The sequence below is a fragment of the Salvelinus alpinus genome, chromosome 21 (assembly GCF_045679555.1).
Source record: "Salvelinus alpinus chromosome 21, SLU_Salpinus.1, whole genome shotgun sequence".
Taxonomy (NCBI): Eukaryota; Metazoa; Chordata; class Actinopteri; order Salmoniformes; family Salmonidae; genus Salvelinus; species Salvelinus alpinus.
Genome location: NC_092106.1, coordinates 20,193,404 through 20,211,010, shown reverse-complemented (window position 1 = coordinate 20,211,010; position 17,607 = coordinate 20,193,404). Strand labels below are relative to the sequence as shown.

At 45.0% G+C, this 17,607-nt stretch overlaps 1 protein-coding gene across 1 annotated transcript in view; it reads left to right on the top strand.

Annotated features, from left to right (window-relative positions):
- LOC139547992 (LIM domain kinase 1-like) overlaps positions 1–17,607 on the top strand; it is a 108,467-nt gene that overhangs the window by 18,727 nt on the left and 72,133 nt on the right. The window contains exon 2 of the mRNA XM_071357264.1: positions 2,232–2,331. Within this exon, the coding sequence (XP_071213365.1) occupies positions 2,232–2,331 (100 nt within the window). The remainder of the gene's footprint in view (positions 1–2,231; positions 2,332–17,607) is intronic.

Below are 17,607 nucleotides of genomic sequence, written 5' to 3'. Positions count from 1 at the left end.
TAGAATAGATGAATGTGGTTCCGCTCCAAAGCGCTACTTCTAAGAACTAAAGTAAAAGAAAAAAAGCCACATTTGCATGCCCCGAAAATATCCCACATTTCTAATACTCAGTTGAATTAAGAATAGGTACATTTCTCTCCATTTTGAAATTGGGGGGATTTTATGCGTTTGAGCTCATGAGTGTCAGTTGATGAATTTGTTTTTGCTGTCTAACTGATGCTATGGTTTTTGTTTGTATAGAAACTATTTGTGTCATTTGGGGTCAACAGTGATCTTATATTATTACAATCCTACAGTATTAGAGTACTTTTCAGACTTTTACAGAATTTTCCACTGAAACAGAGATATCAACTCTTGATCAATAATCAATTGACATCCTCTACCACCAGTAGTGATAAGAGGTCTGATGAGTGGCTGTCTGATACATCAATTTGCTCTTACTGGATTTCAGGAGCTACGCTGATCAGTTAGTTTTCAGTCACTTTTAAAGAGGGAGGTGGGAAATATCACATATCTCATGGAATAACACTGGTGCTGGTGGTGGTGGTGATGTATCATGAAGTATATGAGCCATGCAAATTGTGAAGCTAATGTACAGTTTAAGTCGGAAGTTTACATACACCTTAGCCAAATACATTCAAACTCAGTTTTTCACAATTCCTGACATTTAATCCCTGTCTTAGGTCAGTTAGGGTCACCACTTTTTTTTTTTAAGAATGTGAAATGTCAGAATAATAGTAGAGAGAATGATTTATTTCAGCTTTTATTTCATTCATCACATTCCCAGTGGGTCAAAAGTTTACATACACTCAATCAGTATTTGGTAGCATTGCCTTTAAATTGTTTAACTTGGGTCAAATGTTTCGGGTAGCCTTCCACAAGCTTCCCACAATAAGTTGGGTGAATTTTCGCCCATTCCTCCTGACAGAGCTGGTGTAACTGAGTCAGGTTTGTAGGCCTCCTTGATCACACACGCTTTTTTAGTTCTGCCCACAAATTTTCTATGGGATTGAGGTCAGGACTTTGTGATGGCCACTCCAATACCTTGACTTTGTTGTCCTTAAGCCATTTTGCCACAACTTTGGAAGTATGCTTGGGGTCATTGTCCATTTGGAGGACCCATTTGCGACCAAGCATTAACTTCTTGACTGATGTCTTGAGATGTTGCTTCATTACATCCACATCCTGCCTCATGATGCCATCTATTTTGTGAAGTGCACCAGTCCCCTCTGCAGCAAAGCACTCCCACAACATGATGCTGCCACCCCCATGCTTCACGGTTGGGATGGTGTTCTTCGGCTTGAAAGCCTCCCCCTTTGTCCTCCAAACATAACGATGGTCATTATGGCAAAACAGTTCTATTTTTGCTTCATCAGACCAGAGGACATTTCTCCAAAAGGTACGATCTTTGTCCCCATGTGCAGTTGCAAACCATAGTCGGGCTTTTCTATGGCGGCTTTGGAGCAGTGGCTTCTTCCTTGCTGAGCGGCCTTTCAGGTTATGTCGATATAGGACTCATTTACTGTGGATATAGATACTTTTGTACCTATTTCCTCCAGCATCTTCACAAGTTCCTTTGCTGTTGTTCTGGGATTGATTTGCACTTTTTGCACCAAAGTACGTTCATCTCTAGGAAACAGAACGCGTCTCCTTCCTGAGCGGTATGACAGCTGCGTGGTCCCATGGTGTTTATACTTGCGTACTATTGTTTGTACAGTTGAACGTGGTACCTTCATGGCGTTTGGAAATTGCTCCCAAGGATGAACCAGACTGAGGTCTTTGCTGATTTCTTTTGATTTTCCCATGATTTCAAGCAGAGAGGCACTGAGTTTGAAGGTAGGCCTTGAAATACATCCACAGGTACACCTCCAATTGATTCAAATGATGTCAATTAGCCAATCAGAAGCTTCTAAAGTCATGACATCATTTTCTGGAATTTTCCAAGCTGTTTAAAGGCACAGTCAACTTAGTGTATGTAAACTTCTGACCCACTGGAATTGTGATACAGTGAATTATAAGTGAAATATCTGTATGTAAAGAATTGTTGGAAAAATGACTTGTGTCATGCACAAAGTAATGTCCTAACCGACTTGCCAAAACTATAGTTTGTTATCAAGAAATTTGTGGAGTGGTTGAAAAACGAGTTTTAATGACTCCAACCTAAGTGTTTGTAAACTTCCGACTTCAACTGTACGTGTCATCCTTTGATCTGTCCACTAACTGTATTACAGCTGGCAGAAGCTTGCCCGTGTGTGCAGGATGCAGACAGCGGATCTATGATGAACAGTATCTCCAGGCACTCAACACTGACTGGCACACAGTATGCTTCAGGTGAGTGCTGCTTAAACAGTGTCCTCTCACTGATCAGTCAGTCTATTCTCCTGTCAATCTTCTAACAGACAACTGATATCCATGCTACTTGTTTTATTCATAATGACCAGTTTTGGATTTGTTTTTGACAGACATGAGATCTCTGTTTTTTCAGGTGGCATTATTGCTCTACATACATCCTTCTTAACTTGCTCCATTAGTAGGTAATGTGCATGATGCTACTGCAATGGCACCTTCCAGCATTCTAGTACTAACCAAACACACACTTCTGATTCCTCCTCAGATATTTATCTAAACTTTACTGATTAACGGGGATTACAGTTAACCACACCTGTTTGATGTCTCTCATTGGGGGCATGCTTGGAATGCTTATTGATCCAATCACAATATTGAACATGTGGTTCCCGTCACATCAAATCTCTAGCTATCGAGTGCTAGCTATCGAGTATGTTGTTATAAGTGTCTCAGTGCGTTACCTCTTTTAAACTTCCACTTTAAACTACCCATTTTTAAGACCTCGTAAGCTTTTACATTTTTCCCCCCTTTATTTAAAGTGAAACTGACAGCATTTTAGCAACATGAAATGGTATTAAAATCTGTTCATATGCACCCTCTAAATTCTTAAATATGGTCATTTTCACATTTTCATACATAGAATGTTTGGGAATTACGTATACTAAGGGATGTGAAAATTCTATAGCAATATAGAGTGGGAAAGCGGCCGTGCATTTGGGCAATTAATAGACAGGAAATAAAAAAATGAATTAAAACGAATAAAAACATCTCTCTATGCAGACCGGTGCACCATAGCCAATCAGCGGTACAGTAGGCCTATATGCAAACAAGCCATTTGCCCCAAGGGCCTGCCATCATTTACTTTGAACTTGACTGTGTGTTTACAGGCAGTTGCAACAGCGCGGCTTTAGATCATTAGAACGCATTCACCAAAAGCCACAAAATACACTTGAATGGATTTCTGCAAATATGTATCTAAATACCACCGGAGTCCTCTTACATTTGGAAACTTTACAGTCCTATTGATCAAACAACCATAAAAAGGTAGGCTATCTTTCCCTATATGCACATCAACAACAACAAGATGAACAACTAATGCTAGCCAGAGCAAGATGAGCTAAAATCTAACAAAGGGACATTAGATAAAACCTCTCAAACCTTTTCAGCTAGTTGGCCGTTAAAATTGCACTGATAAATTATGGAGAATAGCCTGCTCATCCTTCTGCATGCATCCAATGCATGCGTTGTCCCAACTAAGCACCCAAGCTAACTGTCTAAAGTTGGCTAGCTTACTAGCTAGCTATTTCCAAACACAAATGAGAGAACTGGCCATTTTACCCGCCCTAGCAGAGCTGGTTAGGCTGTTTACATGTTATATAGAGGGTTCGTGACTAACTATTACTTTTTTTTGCCTACTTTTACTGACACCGGTCATATTGAGCGGGTCTTGTGCATTCGTAAATTCATCAGTTATTCTGCGCTCTGGCACACTCAGACGAGTGCTCTGAAATTGGAGTAGCTAGCTAGCAAAGTGATTCACATTTCTTGCTAGCTAACCAAATGACACGTCCACCGAAAAAATATTTTTATTATACCAGGTAAGTTAATTGAGAACATATTCTCATTTACAGCAACGACCTGGTGAATAGTTACAGGGGGATGAATGAGCCAATTGTAAGCTGGGGATGATTAGGTGGCCATGATGGTATGAAGGCCAGATTGGGAATTTATCCAGGACACCGGGGTTAACACTCTTACTCTTACAATAAGTTGTCAGGACCCGGTGTGAGAAACAGTCACTAATAGTCGGCAGAACCCAGAAGATGAGGCAGACACAGCAGTACTAGAGACGGTGGTTTAATCAAGGTAAAAGATCTTCAGGCAAAAAATATAAATCCACAACGTCAAAAGTAAAGCCAAGAGAAAAAATGGATAACCTCCAAAATACAAAGAAAATCCAAAGTTGTAAGAACAGCAGGGAAAAACAAACCTCAAAAGACTAATAAAAAATAAACAAGAACAAAACCAGAGTACCTCTGGAAAATCCAACTAGAGAAATATATGTTCACAGCATGGCTGGGGCTGGGTGCTAACATACAAACACAGAGCAAAGAACTGAGGAACACTCAGGGTTTAAATACCTACAAGAAAATGAGGCACAGGTGCAAACAATAACTAGAACAAGGGAAAAACAAAAGGTTCAAAAAGGCGCAATGGGAGCATCTAGTGACCAAAACCTGAATAGTCCTGACCAAAACCTGACATAAGTGCCATGAGATCTTTAGTGACCACAGAGAGTCAGGACACCCGTTTAACATCTCATCCAAAAGACAGCACCCTACACAGGGCAATGTCCCCAATAACTGCCCTGGGGCTTTGGGATATTGTTTTAGACCAGATGAAAGGGTGCCTCCTACTGGCCATCCAACACCACTTCCTGTAGCATCTGGTCTCTTATCCAGGGACTGACCAGGACCAACCCTGCTTAGCTTCAGAAGCAAGCCAGCAGTGGGATGCAGGGTGGTATGCTGCTGGCATATACGAGGGGGAAAAGTCACTCACCCACTCCTCCAATGACATGACGTCCTCCTAGCAGCTTGCTAGCTAGCTATCTAGCTAACGGTAGGCTCTGTGTTTTTACCTTGCTACATAAATAGATACGCTAGCATATTAGCCACGTTTTGACTTACTTGTGATCATTGCCCTTACTAGTTTGATTGTATTGACATTCCCAGCATTAGTTACATTCCTCCGTTTTTGTCATTTTCATTGAAACTGAAACAGTGCATCCCGAATGGAGGCAGCAAACAAAGCATCCATAAATGCTGCCATCAATCCCTTCGCGTACATCATGTAGTGTTGAGTCAAATAGAACCTATTTTGTTTGGTTTTGTACCATACACTGGGAATTTTATATTTTTGACTGATATGATTGTTTGTTTCATATCGGCAAAGTAGTTAAAACGCTGTCAGTTCCACTTTAACTAGGCAAGTCATAAGCTTGTGAGAAACCACTCCCTTCTTCCTGTAACGGCTTTCGTCGTTGGAAGGAGAGGAGGACCAAAGCGCAGCGTGGTGCGTATCCATAATTTATTAGAATACTTCTCAATAATAACAAAACGTCCAGCGGCTCTGGCGCTGGACGTGGCCCCCACCCCACCATAGTTAATCCTCGCTTCCGTGGCCTCCTCTTAACGGCGACCCTCCAAATTAACCCCACTGGACTGATGGGCGCCTCTGGACGGAGGGGCAGCTCCGGACTGAGGGGTAGCTCCGGACTGAGGGGCAACTCCGGACTGAGGGGCAGCTCCGGACTGAGGGGCAGCTCCGGACTGAGGGGCAGCTCCGGACTGAGGGGCAGCTCCGGACTGAGGGGCAGCTCCGGACTGAGGGGCAGCTCATGACTTAGGGGTAGCTCATGACTTAGGGGTAGCTCATGACTTAGGGGTAGCTCATGACTTAGAGGTAGCTCATGACTTAGAGGTAGCTCATGACTTAGAGGTAGCTCATGATTTAGGGGTAGCTCATGGCTGAAGGGCAGCTCAGGGAGCTCCTGACTGGCGGGCGGCTCAGGCAGCTCCTGACTGGCGGGCGGCTCAGACGGCTCCTGACTGGCGGGCGGCTCAGGCGGCTCCTGACTGGCGGGCGGCTCTGGCGGCTCCTGACTGGCGGGCGGCTCTGGCGGCTCCTGACTGGCGGGCGGCTCAGGCGGCTCCTGACTGGCGGGCGGCTCTGGCGGCTCCTGACTGGCGGGCGGCTCTGGCGGCTCCAGACTGGCGGGCGGCTCCTGACTGGCGGGCGGCTCTGGCGGCTCCTGACTGGCGGGCGGCTCCTGACTGGCGGGCGGCTCCTGACTGACGGACGGCTCTGGCGGCTCCTGACTGACGGACGGCTCTAGCGGCTCCTGACTGACGGACGGCTTTGAAGGCTCAGGACAGACGGGCGGCTTTGAAGGCTCAGGACAGACGGGCGGCTTTGAAGGCTCAGGACAGACGGGCAGCTCAGATGGCGCTGGGCAGACGGGCAGCTCAGACGGCGTTGGGCAGACGGGCAGCTCAGACGGCGCTGGGCAGACGGGCAGCGCAGGCGGCGCTGGGCAGACGGGCAGCGCAGGCGGCGCACAGTAGGAAGGCTAGTGCGGGGAGCAGCAACAGGGCGTACAGGGCTCTGGAGACGCACAGGAGGCTTGGTGTGTGGTGCCGGAACTGGTGGTACCGGGCTGGAGACACGCACCACAGGGCGAGTGCGTGGAGGAGGAACAGGGCTCTGGAGACGCACAGGAGGCTTGGTGCGTGGTGCCGGAACTAGTGGTACCGGGCTGGAGACACGCACCACAGGGCGAGTGCGTGGAGGAGGAACAGGGCTCTGGAGACGCACAGGAAGCCTGGTGCGTGGTGTTGGCACTGGTGGTACTGGACTGGGGCGAGGAGGTGGCACCGGATATACCGGACCGTGAAGGCGTACTGGAGCTCTTGAGCACCGAGCCTGCCCAACCTTACCTGGTTGAATGCTCCCCGTAGCCAGGCCAGTGCGGCGAGGTGGAATAGCCCGCACTGGGCTGTGCTGGCGAACCGGGGACACCATGCGTAAGGCTGGTGCCATGTACGCCGGCCCGAGGAGACGCACTGGAGACCAGATGCGTTGAGCCGGCTTCATGGCACCTGGATCAATGCCCACTCTAGCCCGGCCGATACGTGGAGCTGGGATGTACCGCACCGGGCTATGCACACGTACAGGAGACACCGTGCACTCTTCCGCATAACACGGTGTCTGCCCGTACTCTCGCTCTCTACGGTAAGCCCGGGAAGTTGGCGCAGGTCTTCTACCTGACTTCGCCACACTCCCCTTTAGCCTCCCCCCAATAAATTGTTGGGGTTTCCTCTCGAGCTTCCTTGCCAGCCGTGTTCCCTCGTAACACCAGTTCCCTTTCGCAGCTGCCTCCGCTCTCCTAGCTGCCTCCACCTGTTCCCATGGAAGGCGATCCCTTCCAGCCAGGATCTCCTCCCATGTGTAGCAACCCTTTCCGTCCAACACGTCTTCCCAAATCCATTCCTCCTGATATCGCTGCTGCTGCTGCTGCCGCTGCTGCCCATTACTACGCTGCTTGGTCCGAGTTTGGTGGGTGATTCTGTAACGGCTTTCGTCGTTGGAAGGAGAGGAGGACCAAAGCGCAGCGTGGTGCGTATCCATAATTTATTAGAATACTTCTCAATAATAACAAAAACAATAAAAAGACGAAAAAACCAACGACGCTACAGTCCCGAAATAGTGAACACAGAAATCCAGGAACACACGAACAGGAACAATCACCCACAAACAAACAGTGAAAACGGGCTACCTTAATATGGTTCCCAATCAGAGACAATGACAAACACCTGCCTCTGATTGAGAACCATATTAGGCCAAACAACCAACCCAACATAGAAACACAAAACATAGAATGCCCACCCAGCTCACGTCCTGACCAACTAAACAAAGACTAAACAAAGGAAATAAGGTCAGGAACGTGACACTTCCCTTCATCCCTCTCTTTCTCCCTCCCTCCTTCCATTAGTATTAGAAGAAAAGTTTCTGAGAAGCTGTTGGTTAATTGGTTCTCTCCCAACATACCATCATATCCCTGTGTTTGGTCAGCTGTTTTTGGTTGTTGTCAGTGAAAATGCTATAGTCTTACCTGGAGATGGATGTTGTGACTCATATGTTCTGGCCTATGAGTCCAGTCTCTCCATCTGGTCCTACTTTAAATGAAACAACTTTATAAAGCATTCACAAATCATTTAAAGGCTGTTTATAACATGAAGTTTGTTTCTCAATCAATCAATCAAATAAATGAATTGCCTTTTTTACATCAGCAGTTGTCATAAAGTGCTTCAAAGATACCCAGCCTAAAACCCCAAAGAACAAGCAATGCAGAGGCAGAAGCACAGTTGATAGGATAAACTCCTTAGATGGCAGGAACCTAGGAAGAAACCTAGAGAGGACCAGGCTCCAAGGGGTGGACAGTTCTCTTCTGGCTGTAGCGGGTAGATATTTAAGAGTACATATTTTAAGACGTTCAAAGATTCAAAGATGACCAGCAGGAGCAGATAATAACCATGGTGGCTATAGACTATAGAGGGTGCAGTCGAAATAGCAGCACATGATCGGTAGCATTTCTCAATGATTTCTGAAGTAAACACAGCAAAAAAAGAACCGTCCTCTCACTGCCAACTGTGTTTATTTTCAGCAAACTTAACATGTGTAAATATTTGTATGAACATAACAAGATTAAACAACTGAGACATAAACTGAACAAGTTCCACAGACATGTGACTAACAGAAATTTAATAATGTGTCCCTGAACAAAGGGGGGGTCAAAATCATTATCTGGTGTGGCCACCAGCTGCATTAAGTACTGCAGTGCATCTCCTCCTCATGGACTGCACCAGATTTGCCAGTTCTTGCTGTGAGATGTTACCCCACTCTTCCACCAAGGCACCTGAAAGTTCCCGGACATTTCTGGGGGGAATGGCCCTAGCCCTCACCCTCCAATCCAACAGGTCCCTGACGTGCTCAATGGGATTGAGATCCGGGCTCTTCGTTGGCCATGGCGGAAAACTGACATTCCTGTCTTGCAGGAAATCACGCACAGAACGAGCAGTATGGCTGGTGGCATTGTCATACTGGAGGGTCATGTCAGGATGAGCCTGCAGGAAGGGTACCACATGAGGGAGGAGGATGTCTTCCCTGTAACGCACAGCGTTGAGATTGCCTGCAATGACAACAAGCTCAGTCCGATGATGCTGTGACACACTGCCCCAGACCATGACGGACCCTCCACCTCCAAATCGATCCCGCTCCAGAGTACAGGCCTCAGTGTAACGCTCATTCCTTTGACGATAAACGCGAATCCGACAATCACCCCTGGTGAGACAAAACCGCAACACATCAGTGAAGAGCACTTTTTGCCAGTCCTGTCTGGTCCAGCGACGGTGGGTTTGTGCCCATAGGCGACGTCGTTGCCGGTGATGTCTGGTGAGGACCTGCCTTACAACAGGCCTACAAGCCCTCAGTCCAGCCTCTCTCGGCTTATTGCGGACAGTCTGAGTACTGATGGAGGGATTGTGCGTTCCTGGTGTAACTCGGGCAGTTGTTGTTGCCATCCTGTACCTGTTCCGCAGGTGTGATGTTCGGATGTACCGATCCTGTGCAGGTGTTGTTACACATGGTCTGCCACTGCGAGGACGATCAGCTGTCCGTCCTGTCTCCCTGTAGCGCTGTCTTAGGCGTCTCACTGTACAGACATTGCAATTTATTGCCCTGGCCACATCTGCAGTCCTCATGCCTCCTTGCAGCATACCTAAGGCACGTTCACGCAGATGTGCAGGGACCCTGGTGATCTTTCTTTTGGTGTTTTTCAGAGTCAGTAGAAAGGCCTCTTTAGTGTCCTAAGTTTTCATAAATGTGACCTTAATTGCCTACCGTCTGTAAGCTGTTAGTGTCTTAACGACCGTTCCACAGGTGCGTGTTCATTAATTGTTTATGGTTCATTGAACAAGCATGGGAAACAGTGTTTAAACCCTTTATAATGAAGCTGCGAAGTTATTTGGATTTTTACTAATTATCTTTGAAAGACAGGATCCTGAAAAAAGGACGTTTCTCTTTTTGCTGAGTTTATATACACCCTATAAATGATTTAAATTGAGTAGAACATCTTGGTAGGATAGTCTGGAGTGGAAATGAAAGGAAATACATCCTCCTTTAGCTTTCTTTTTTACATTCAGTATGTCTAATAAATGTGATTAGAGAGTTGCATGCATTTGCAGGGTGAGAGAGCAAGCAATCGAGAGGGAGTGAGATAATATGAGAGCGAGAGAGAGAGAGAGAAAGAGAGAGGGATGGAGAGCGAGATAGTGTGTGACCTTCTGGAAAACCACATAAACCATTCGTTATGTACCACTCTCCCAAACCATCCTAATGCAGTCAGCAGAATGGACTGCACTGTCTTACCACAACACTGTTAGTCAAACAGATCCAACTGTACGTGTCCTACTGTGAAGGCCCTATCATCAAGACACTTTTATGAGGTTAGGAGAGAATACAGATCTGAGGATGACCTACACTTCACACCATAACCAGCATTAAATTATCTATAAAATGGCAGTGAACCACCAGTAGCAACTAGCGACACATGATGTCCATACACTCTTATCTGCTCCCTTCGGTTGGCTGTCACTCAACATTCTGTCGTCTTTATAGTTCCCAGAGTAGCTCAGTTCTGAGGCTCACACACACATGGTGTGAACACACTTTTAATGGGATCTTTGTCATATTAGATATAATGGGATCAGTAATTTTAGCATGTCAATCATGGTGGGGCAAACAACCAATTTTTTTAGATGCATGCCAGCGAAGCCACTACACAACTCTAAACAATACATTAAATGCACTATAACTGTGACAAACGGTGCCCACCAACTTTTAGGGTCTACATAAAACTGTCCCGAGAGTAGAGCTTATGGCTGAATTGCTCAAATAAATGTGGTTTTTATTGACTCCTTGTTGATTTGTGTAACTGGTTAAGAACCACATACTCCTTCAATAATAATGAATGTCAACATGAGTTTCGACTTTTAAACGATACGCCAACATTACATTGATGTTCAGTAAATTCACAATGTTTGTTCTTACATAATTAACACAGCTCTCAGTATAAGCAAGTACAAGCAAACGAGCTGCGATAGGCCTAGCTACCTGGCTCTTAGATGGTGACAAGCAAGGGAGTCCACACGTTGGCAGTTAAGGAATAACAAAAATATTTATTAAATAACTAACAATGTATAAAAAAATACAAAGGAAAACTAACCTGTGAAGTGTTAAAGTAGGCATGTGAGGGGTGCAATGGAGATGCATGGATGAAGGTAAAATGTGTGTAAGTGTTGAAGGGTGCACCTAATCAAAAAACATAATCAACCAGATCACAAAACAAAATTGTGCTTGTGGAGGGAGAGAGCCAGGACTGGGCACCAGGAACTTTTATCTCCTAGTTGATCCCAAACCCAGGTGCAACTTGTCACCTTAATGACCCAATCAGCTCCACCTGTCCCCAATCTGCAAATAAAAGCACAAACACAAAGAAGGAGACAGGGAGAGCGAGGGAAGGAGGTGTAACACACCCTCCCATAAAAATCAGGGACTAACAAGGACCCGAAAACAAAACCCACAACCACACAAATACAACTGATCAAAAACCATAACTAATAAAGGTTCACACACAAAATACTATACAAACCATAAAGGTAAGAAGCCCACAGGATGCCCATGACCCCAACCCAACCAAATCGCCTGACACCATCCAACCTCATCAACCACGGTACCTGGAAGCAACAATGTAAGAGAAAGAATTGGAGACCGAGTGACAGGAGAGCAGAAGCCAGAGCAACAGGAAGGACAAAATGAACCCTGTACAGACCACCAACCGAAAAAGAAAAATTAACGCAACAAAGGCGTCTCAAGATCGACTAAACCGGTGCGCGGAAAATCGCATCAGCCAACACATTATCTACACCTTTTACATGTCGTACATCCAAATGGAAAGCCTGCAGGAACAAACACCAGCGCATAATCCTGCGATTTGAGAAAGCATGGTGTGCAGGAAAGGGGTTGTGGTCAGTGTAAACCACAATAGGGACCACACCCGACCCCACATATACCTCAAAATGCTGCAACGCCCAGATTAAGGCAACTGAATAATTCAACTGATAGCTGTTAAACGTTCGGGAGAAATCGCTAACAGGATGTTCAACACCTCCATCTGCTTGAAGCAACACGGCACCTGCCTCCACATTACTGGCATCCACATATAGGCTGAAAGGCTGTTCCAATCGTGAGGCAGCCAACACAGGGTCAGAGCTAAGAAGCAGTTTCACATTTTCAAAAGCACTCTGACAGCAGGAAGACCAAATGAAATCAGCCCTCTTCTTCAACAGATCAGTCAGAGGTGCTACAACTGTGGAGAAGTTGCAGCAAAACCCCCGATAAATCCTCAACCATACCTAGGAAGCGTTGCAGCTCCTTCTTGGTGGTGGGCGGTGGAAACAGGTCGATAGCGGCCACTTTAGCCCGCACCAGGAGAACACGACCCTGCCCGACCACTCTGCCGAGGTAGGTATTTGTTGCCTGGGCAAACTCACATTTGGCTAAGTTCACAGTGAGACAGGCATCAGCTAAACGCTTAGAGTACGTATCCGCACCAGATGTCGCTCCCAAGTGTCACTATAAACAACCACATCATCTAGATAAACAGCACAGCCTTCAAGGCCAGAGATCACCATATTCATAAGACGCTGAAACGTAGCAGGAGCGTTGCGTAGGCCAAAACTCATGACCGTATAGGAGAAAAGACCTGAAGGAGTAATAAAAACAGATATTTCACGAGCTCTTGATGACAAAGGCACCTGCCAGTAACCCTTCAGCAAATCAAACTTGCTGACAAACCGGGCAGCATCAACCTGGTCAACACAATCTACCATCCTTGAGAGTGGGTAACAGTCAGGTTGTCACACTTAACCTTCCGGTAGTCAGTGCAAAATCTAAGAGAACCATCTGACTTGTTCACCAAGAGACATGGGGAGGCCCAACTGGAGAATGATGGAACAGCGATATCATCAACTAGCATGTACTCAATCTCTTGAGTCCAAGGGACTTAGCTTTTCCAACGTGACGTGATAAAAACGTTGTTTAATGGGAACAGCATCCCCAACATCAATATCGTGCACTGCCAAATGTGTACGAGAAGGTGTGTCAGCAAACAAAATCAGTGATCAAATCAGTTAACTCTGCTTGACAATCATCAGACAGGTGACCCAACAAACTCTCCAAGTTTGCAAGGAACTCTAAATTCATCAACCTACCCTGTAAAATACCATCAGGGCCCGGTACCCCCTCTTCATCACACTCTGCCACTGTATGTGAAGGTGGAGTGGCTGACCTCAGATCAACAGATTCCACCAAAACAAGACTAACCACGTTAGTTTTAGCACATAGTTCTGATTTAGCCAGTTCAGAAGACAAACAAGCATAATAGGGCTTTAACAAATTGACATGGCAGAGCTGATTCGCCTTTCTGCGCTCAGGGGTAGCAATCAGATAGTTCAGATTGGACAGTTGGTGAACCACAGTGTATGGGTCGCTGAATTTGGCCTGAAAAGGAGAACCGATAATGGGCAGCAGGGCCAGAACCTGGTCCCCTGGACTAAATTGTCGCGGCTCAGCTCGCCGGTCAAACAACCTTTTCATCCTCACCTGAGAGGATGCTAGTTTTTCTTAAGCCATTTCACAAGCTGCATACAACCTGTGTCAGAAACCACTAACATATGACACAAATTTGGGAGCGGCTCAACCACCTTCCAATCCTCCTTTAAGGAGTTATCCTTTAAAACTTCTTGACGCACAGATCCCTTTAGCGGGATCATTTTCATAAACAACTGCTGAATTGCAGAGCGCCAAATTCAAAAATAATACTAAAAATATTTATAATCATGAAATCACAAGTGAAATATACCAAAACACAGCTTAGCTTGTTGTTAATCCACCTATCGTGTCAGATTTTGAAAATATGCTTTACAGCGAAAACAATCCAAGCGTTTGTGAGTTTATCAATCACTAGACAAAACAGTAAGAACAGCTAGCCGCAAATTAGCTTGGTCACGAAAGTCAGAAAAGCAATAAAATGAATCGCTTACCTTTGATAATCTTCGGATGTTTGCACTCACGAGACTCCCAGTTACACAATAAATGTTATTTTTGTTCGATAAAGATTAGTTTTATAACCAAAAACCGCCATTTGGTTTGCGCGTTATGTTCAGAAAACCACAGGCTCGTTCCGGTCCTGAAAGGCAGACAAATTCCAAAAAGTATCCGTAATGTTCGTAGAAACATGTCAAACGTTTTTTATAATCAAGCTTCAGGTTGTTTTTAACATACATAATCGATAATATTTCAACTGGACGGTAACCTATTCAATACTACAGAGAAAGAAAATGTTGAGCTCTCTCGCGCGCAGGAACTAATGTCTAAAGCCTGGTCACAGCCTGAGGAAGCCATTGGAAAAGGAATCTGGTTGATACCCCTTTAAATGTAGGAGGGGCAGGCAACGGAACAGGGATTTTTCCAAATAAAAGGCACTTCCGGGTTGGATTTCCTCAGGTTTTCGCCTGCAAAATCAATTCTGTTATACTCACAGACAATATTTTGACAGTTTTGGAAACTTTAGAGTGTTTTCTATCCTAATATGTCAATTATATGCAGCATATTCTAGCATCTGGACCTGAGAAATAGTCCGTTTACCTTGGGAACGTTATTTTTTCCAAACATAAAAATTCTGCCCCCTAGCTGAAAGAAGTTAAGGGACCACGCAGAGTATGACCAAAAACAAGGTCATTAGGACTGAACCCAGTGCTCTCTTGTGATACTTCTTTAACAGCAAGTAGCAACCAGGGTAACCCCTCTTCCCAGTCACGTTCTAATTCAGTGCAGTACGCACGTAACAATGGCTTCAATGTCTGATGAAAACGCACAAGTGACCCTTGACTCTGTACATGATAAGCACTGTTCTGATTGTTTTACACACAATTGTCGCAAGACTTGTGCAAATATGTGCGAAGTGAAGTTGGAACCCTGATTGCTCTGAATCACCTTAGGTATTCCAAAAATTGAGATGAACTGTGACAAAGCCTTCACAACAGACTTAGTGGTCATGTTGCAAAGTGGATAGACTGCAGGATATCTCGTAGCCTGACACATCAGTTAACATGTAGGTGCTACCAGCTTTAGAATGGGTTAAGGGTCCAACACAATCAATAATCAATAATCAAATGCTCAAATGGCTGGCCTGTAACAGGAATAGGTTGTAGCGGGACTGGCCTTAACATCTGATTAGGCTTCACAGTTAGCTGACAAACATGGCATGTTTTGATGTAAGCGGAAATGTCTTTCTTTAAACGAGGCCAATAAAAATGTCGCAAAATTCGATCATAGGTTTTACTAACCCCTAAGTGACCAGACATGTCATGAGATGTTGTCAAAACTAGATCTCGAAACTTGATCTGAACCATGATCTGAACAATAGCGTCACCCACAAAACTTTTGCTGTGAGGTGTCCATTTCCTCACCAACAACTGATCTTGAATGTAGTAACCCTGGGCAGTACTCCTTACCTCTTCAACCGGAAGTACTTGATCAAATAAACCTTCTAAGGTAGGATCAGCAAGATCACTATAGGACATAGGCAAAGGTAAATCATTTAATGGATTATCAAACTGTTTGGCTATGTGTTGTGTATGTTCTGTTTTGACCGTAGTGTCAGCACGGCTCATAGCACGAGTCACAGCGCGCACAGAGAATACCTCCGGGAATCTCTGTATAATTTTATCGATAATCCCTACATGGGATGGGGTATGAGAAACCGCCAGAGGAGATGCATCACGCCAGACACGACTACCGGCTAAATTGTTACCCAAAATCACATGAACACCATCAACGGGCACAAAGGGACGCACCCCAAGGTGAACCTCACTTTGCACTAGGTCAGATATAAGTTTGACTTTGTGCAAGGGTACAGACAATGTATTCAAACCTATCCCTTGAATCAGGACACTGATTTCTGTATCTGTCTCCAGAGAAAAGGCAGAACAGACTCCAAAACAAACGATTCAGAGACACCAGTGTCTCGCAGAATCTTTACTGCCACTTGCACATCACTTCCCAGTAGTGAAACATAACCCTCTGTGACAAACGGTGAATAATCAGTACTAAAAGGTTTGGACAATTCTTGGGCTTGCGCAACAGGATTAACACGAGGAACAGGCCCAGCTAACGCAACAGGTTTTAAATTTGTTCTGGCCAATCTGCTGACCTTTTTACCAAAGGACAGGACATTCGTTCTTCCAGTGGCCTTTACCTTGACAATAATTACAGATTTGACTTACATCATTCTGTCCACATGAACTACGTTCGGATCTAGATGGAAATGTGTCATTACCAGAACTAAAGGAATTTGCTGACCGAAATCCACTTGAACTGTTCCTTTGCCCCCAATCTCTCATACGGGATCCTCCAAAACTGCCTTTGTGGGTCAGTATGTACTCATCTGCCAAAACAGCAGCTTCAGATGCACTAATTTATATAAGTAGCAAGACGATCAGGGACAGATTCTTTAAATTGTTCAAGGACAACCAGGTTGCACAAATCTTCCAAACAAGTGACTGCTGACGCAGTACACCAACGATTGAATTAAGTTAACAAATCCCGTGAGAAACAGTCCCATGTTGAGTTTTCACCTTTCTTCAACGTTCTGAAATGCTGTCGATACACTTCAGGAACCAACTCGTAAGCATGCAGGACAGCAGTTTTAACCTTTAAGTAATCGTCACCATCTGTAGCGCTAAGAGATGAGTTAGCCTCCTTAGCCTTACTGGTCAAAATACACTGTAGCATCAAAGTACGGTCTGCATGAGGCCAAGCCCGAGAGTCTGCTACACATTCTGTCACGATCGTCGTAACGTGGAAGAGAGGAGGACCAAGGCGCAGCGTGATAACAATACATCTTCCTTTTATTAGAAGACGAAACGAAAATGAACACTATACAAACTAGACAAAACAACAAACGACCGTGAAGCTATAAAACGAAAGTGCAGACACAAGCAACTAACGTAAAGACATAGACAATCACCCACGAACTACCTAATGAATATGGCTGCCTAAATATGGTTCCCAATCAGAGACAACGATAGACAGCTGTCTCTAATTGAGAACCAATCTAGGCAACCATAGACACCTAGACTGAACACTGCCCCATAAACATACAAAACCCCCTAGACAATACAATAACACATACATCCCCCATGTCACACCCTGACCTAACTAAAATAATAAAGAAAACAAAGATAACTAAGGCCAGGGTGTGACACATTCAAATAACATATAAAATAGATTAGGATCTTTTACAGTAAATTAAGGCAACAACCGGAGATTACCAGCAACATCAAATGGCGGAGAACGACCAAGGGAAGAGCGTCCCATTGGGGAGCTTGAGTAGCCATTCTCAAAGCACTAGACACCATTGTTACATCCAATACAGCTGGACTAGGTTCACTCAATTCTGCCTTCAAAATACCAGCTGAAAGCAAAATAGCTGACAGAATAGACTCCACTGTATCCTTGAGACATGTGTCACTAATCTCAACATTGATACTCACTCAACTTCAAAAGCTGTTCCTTGTA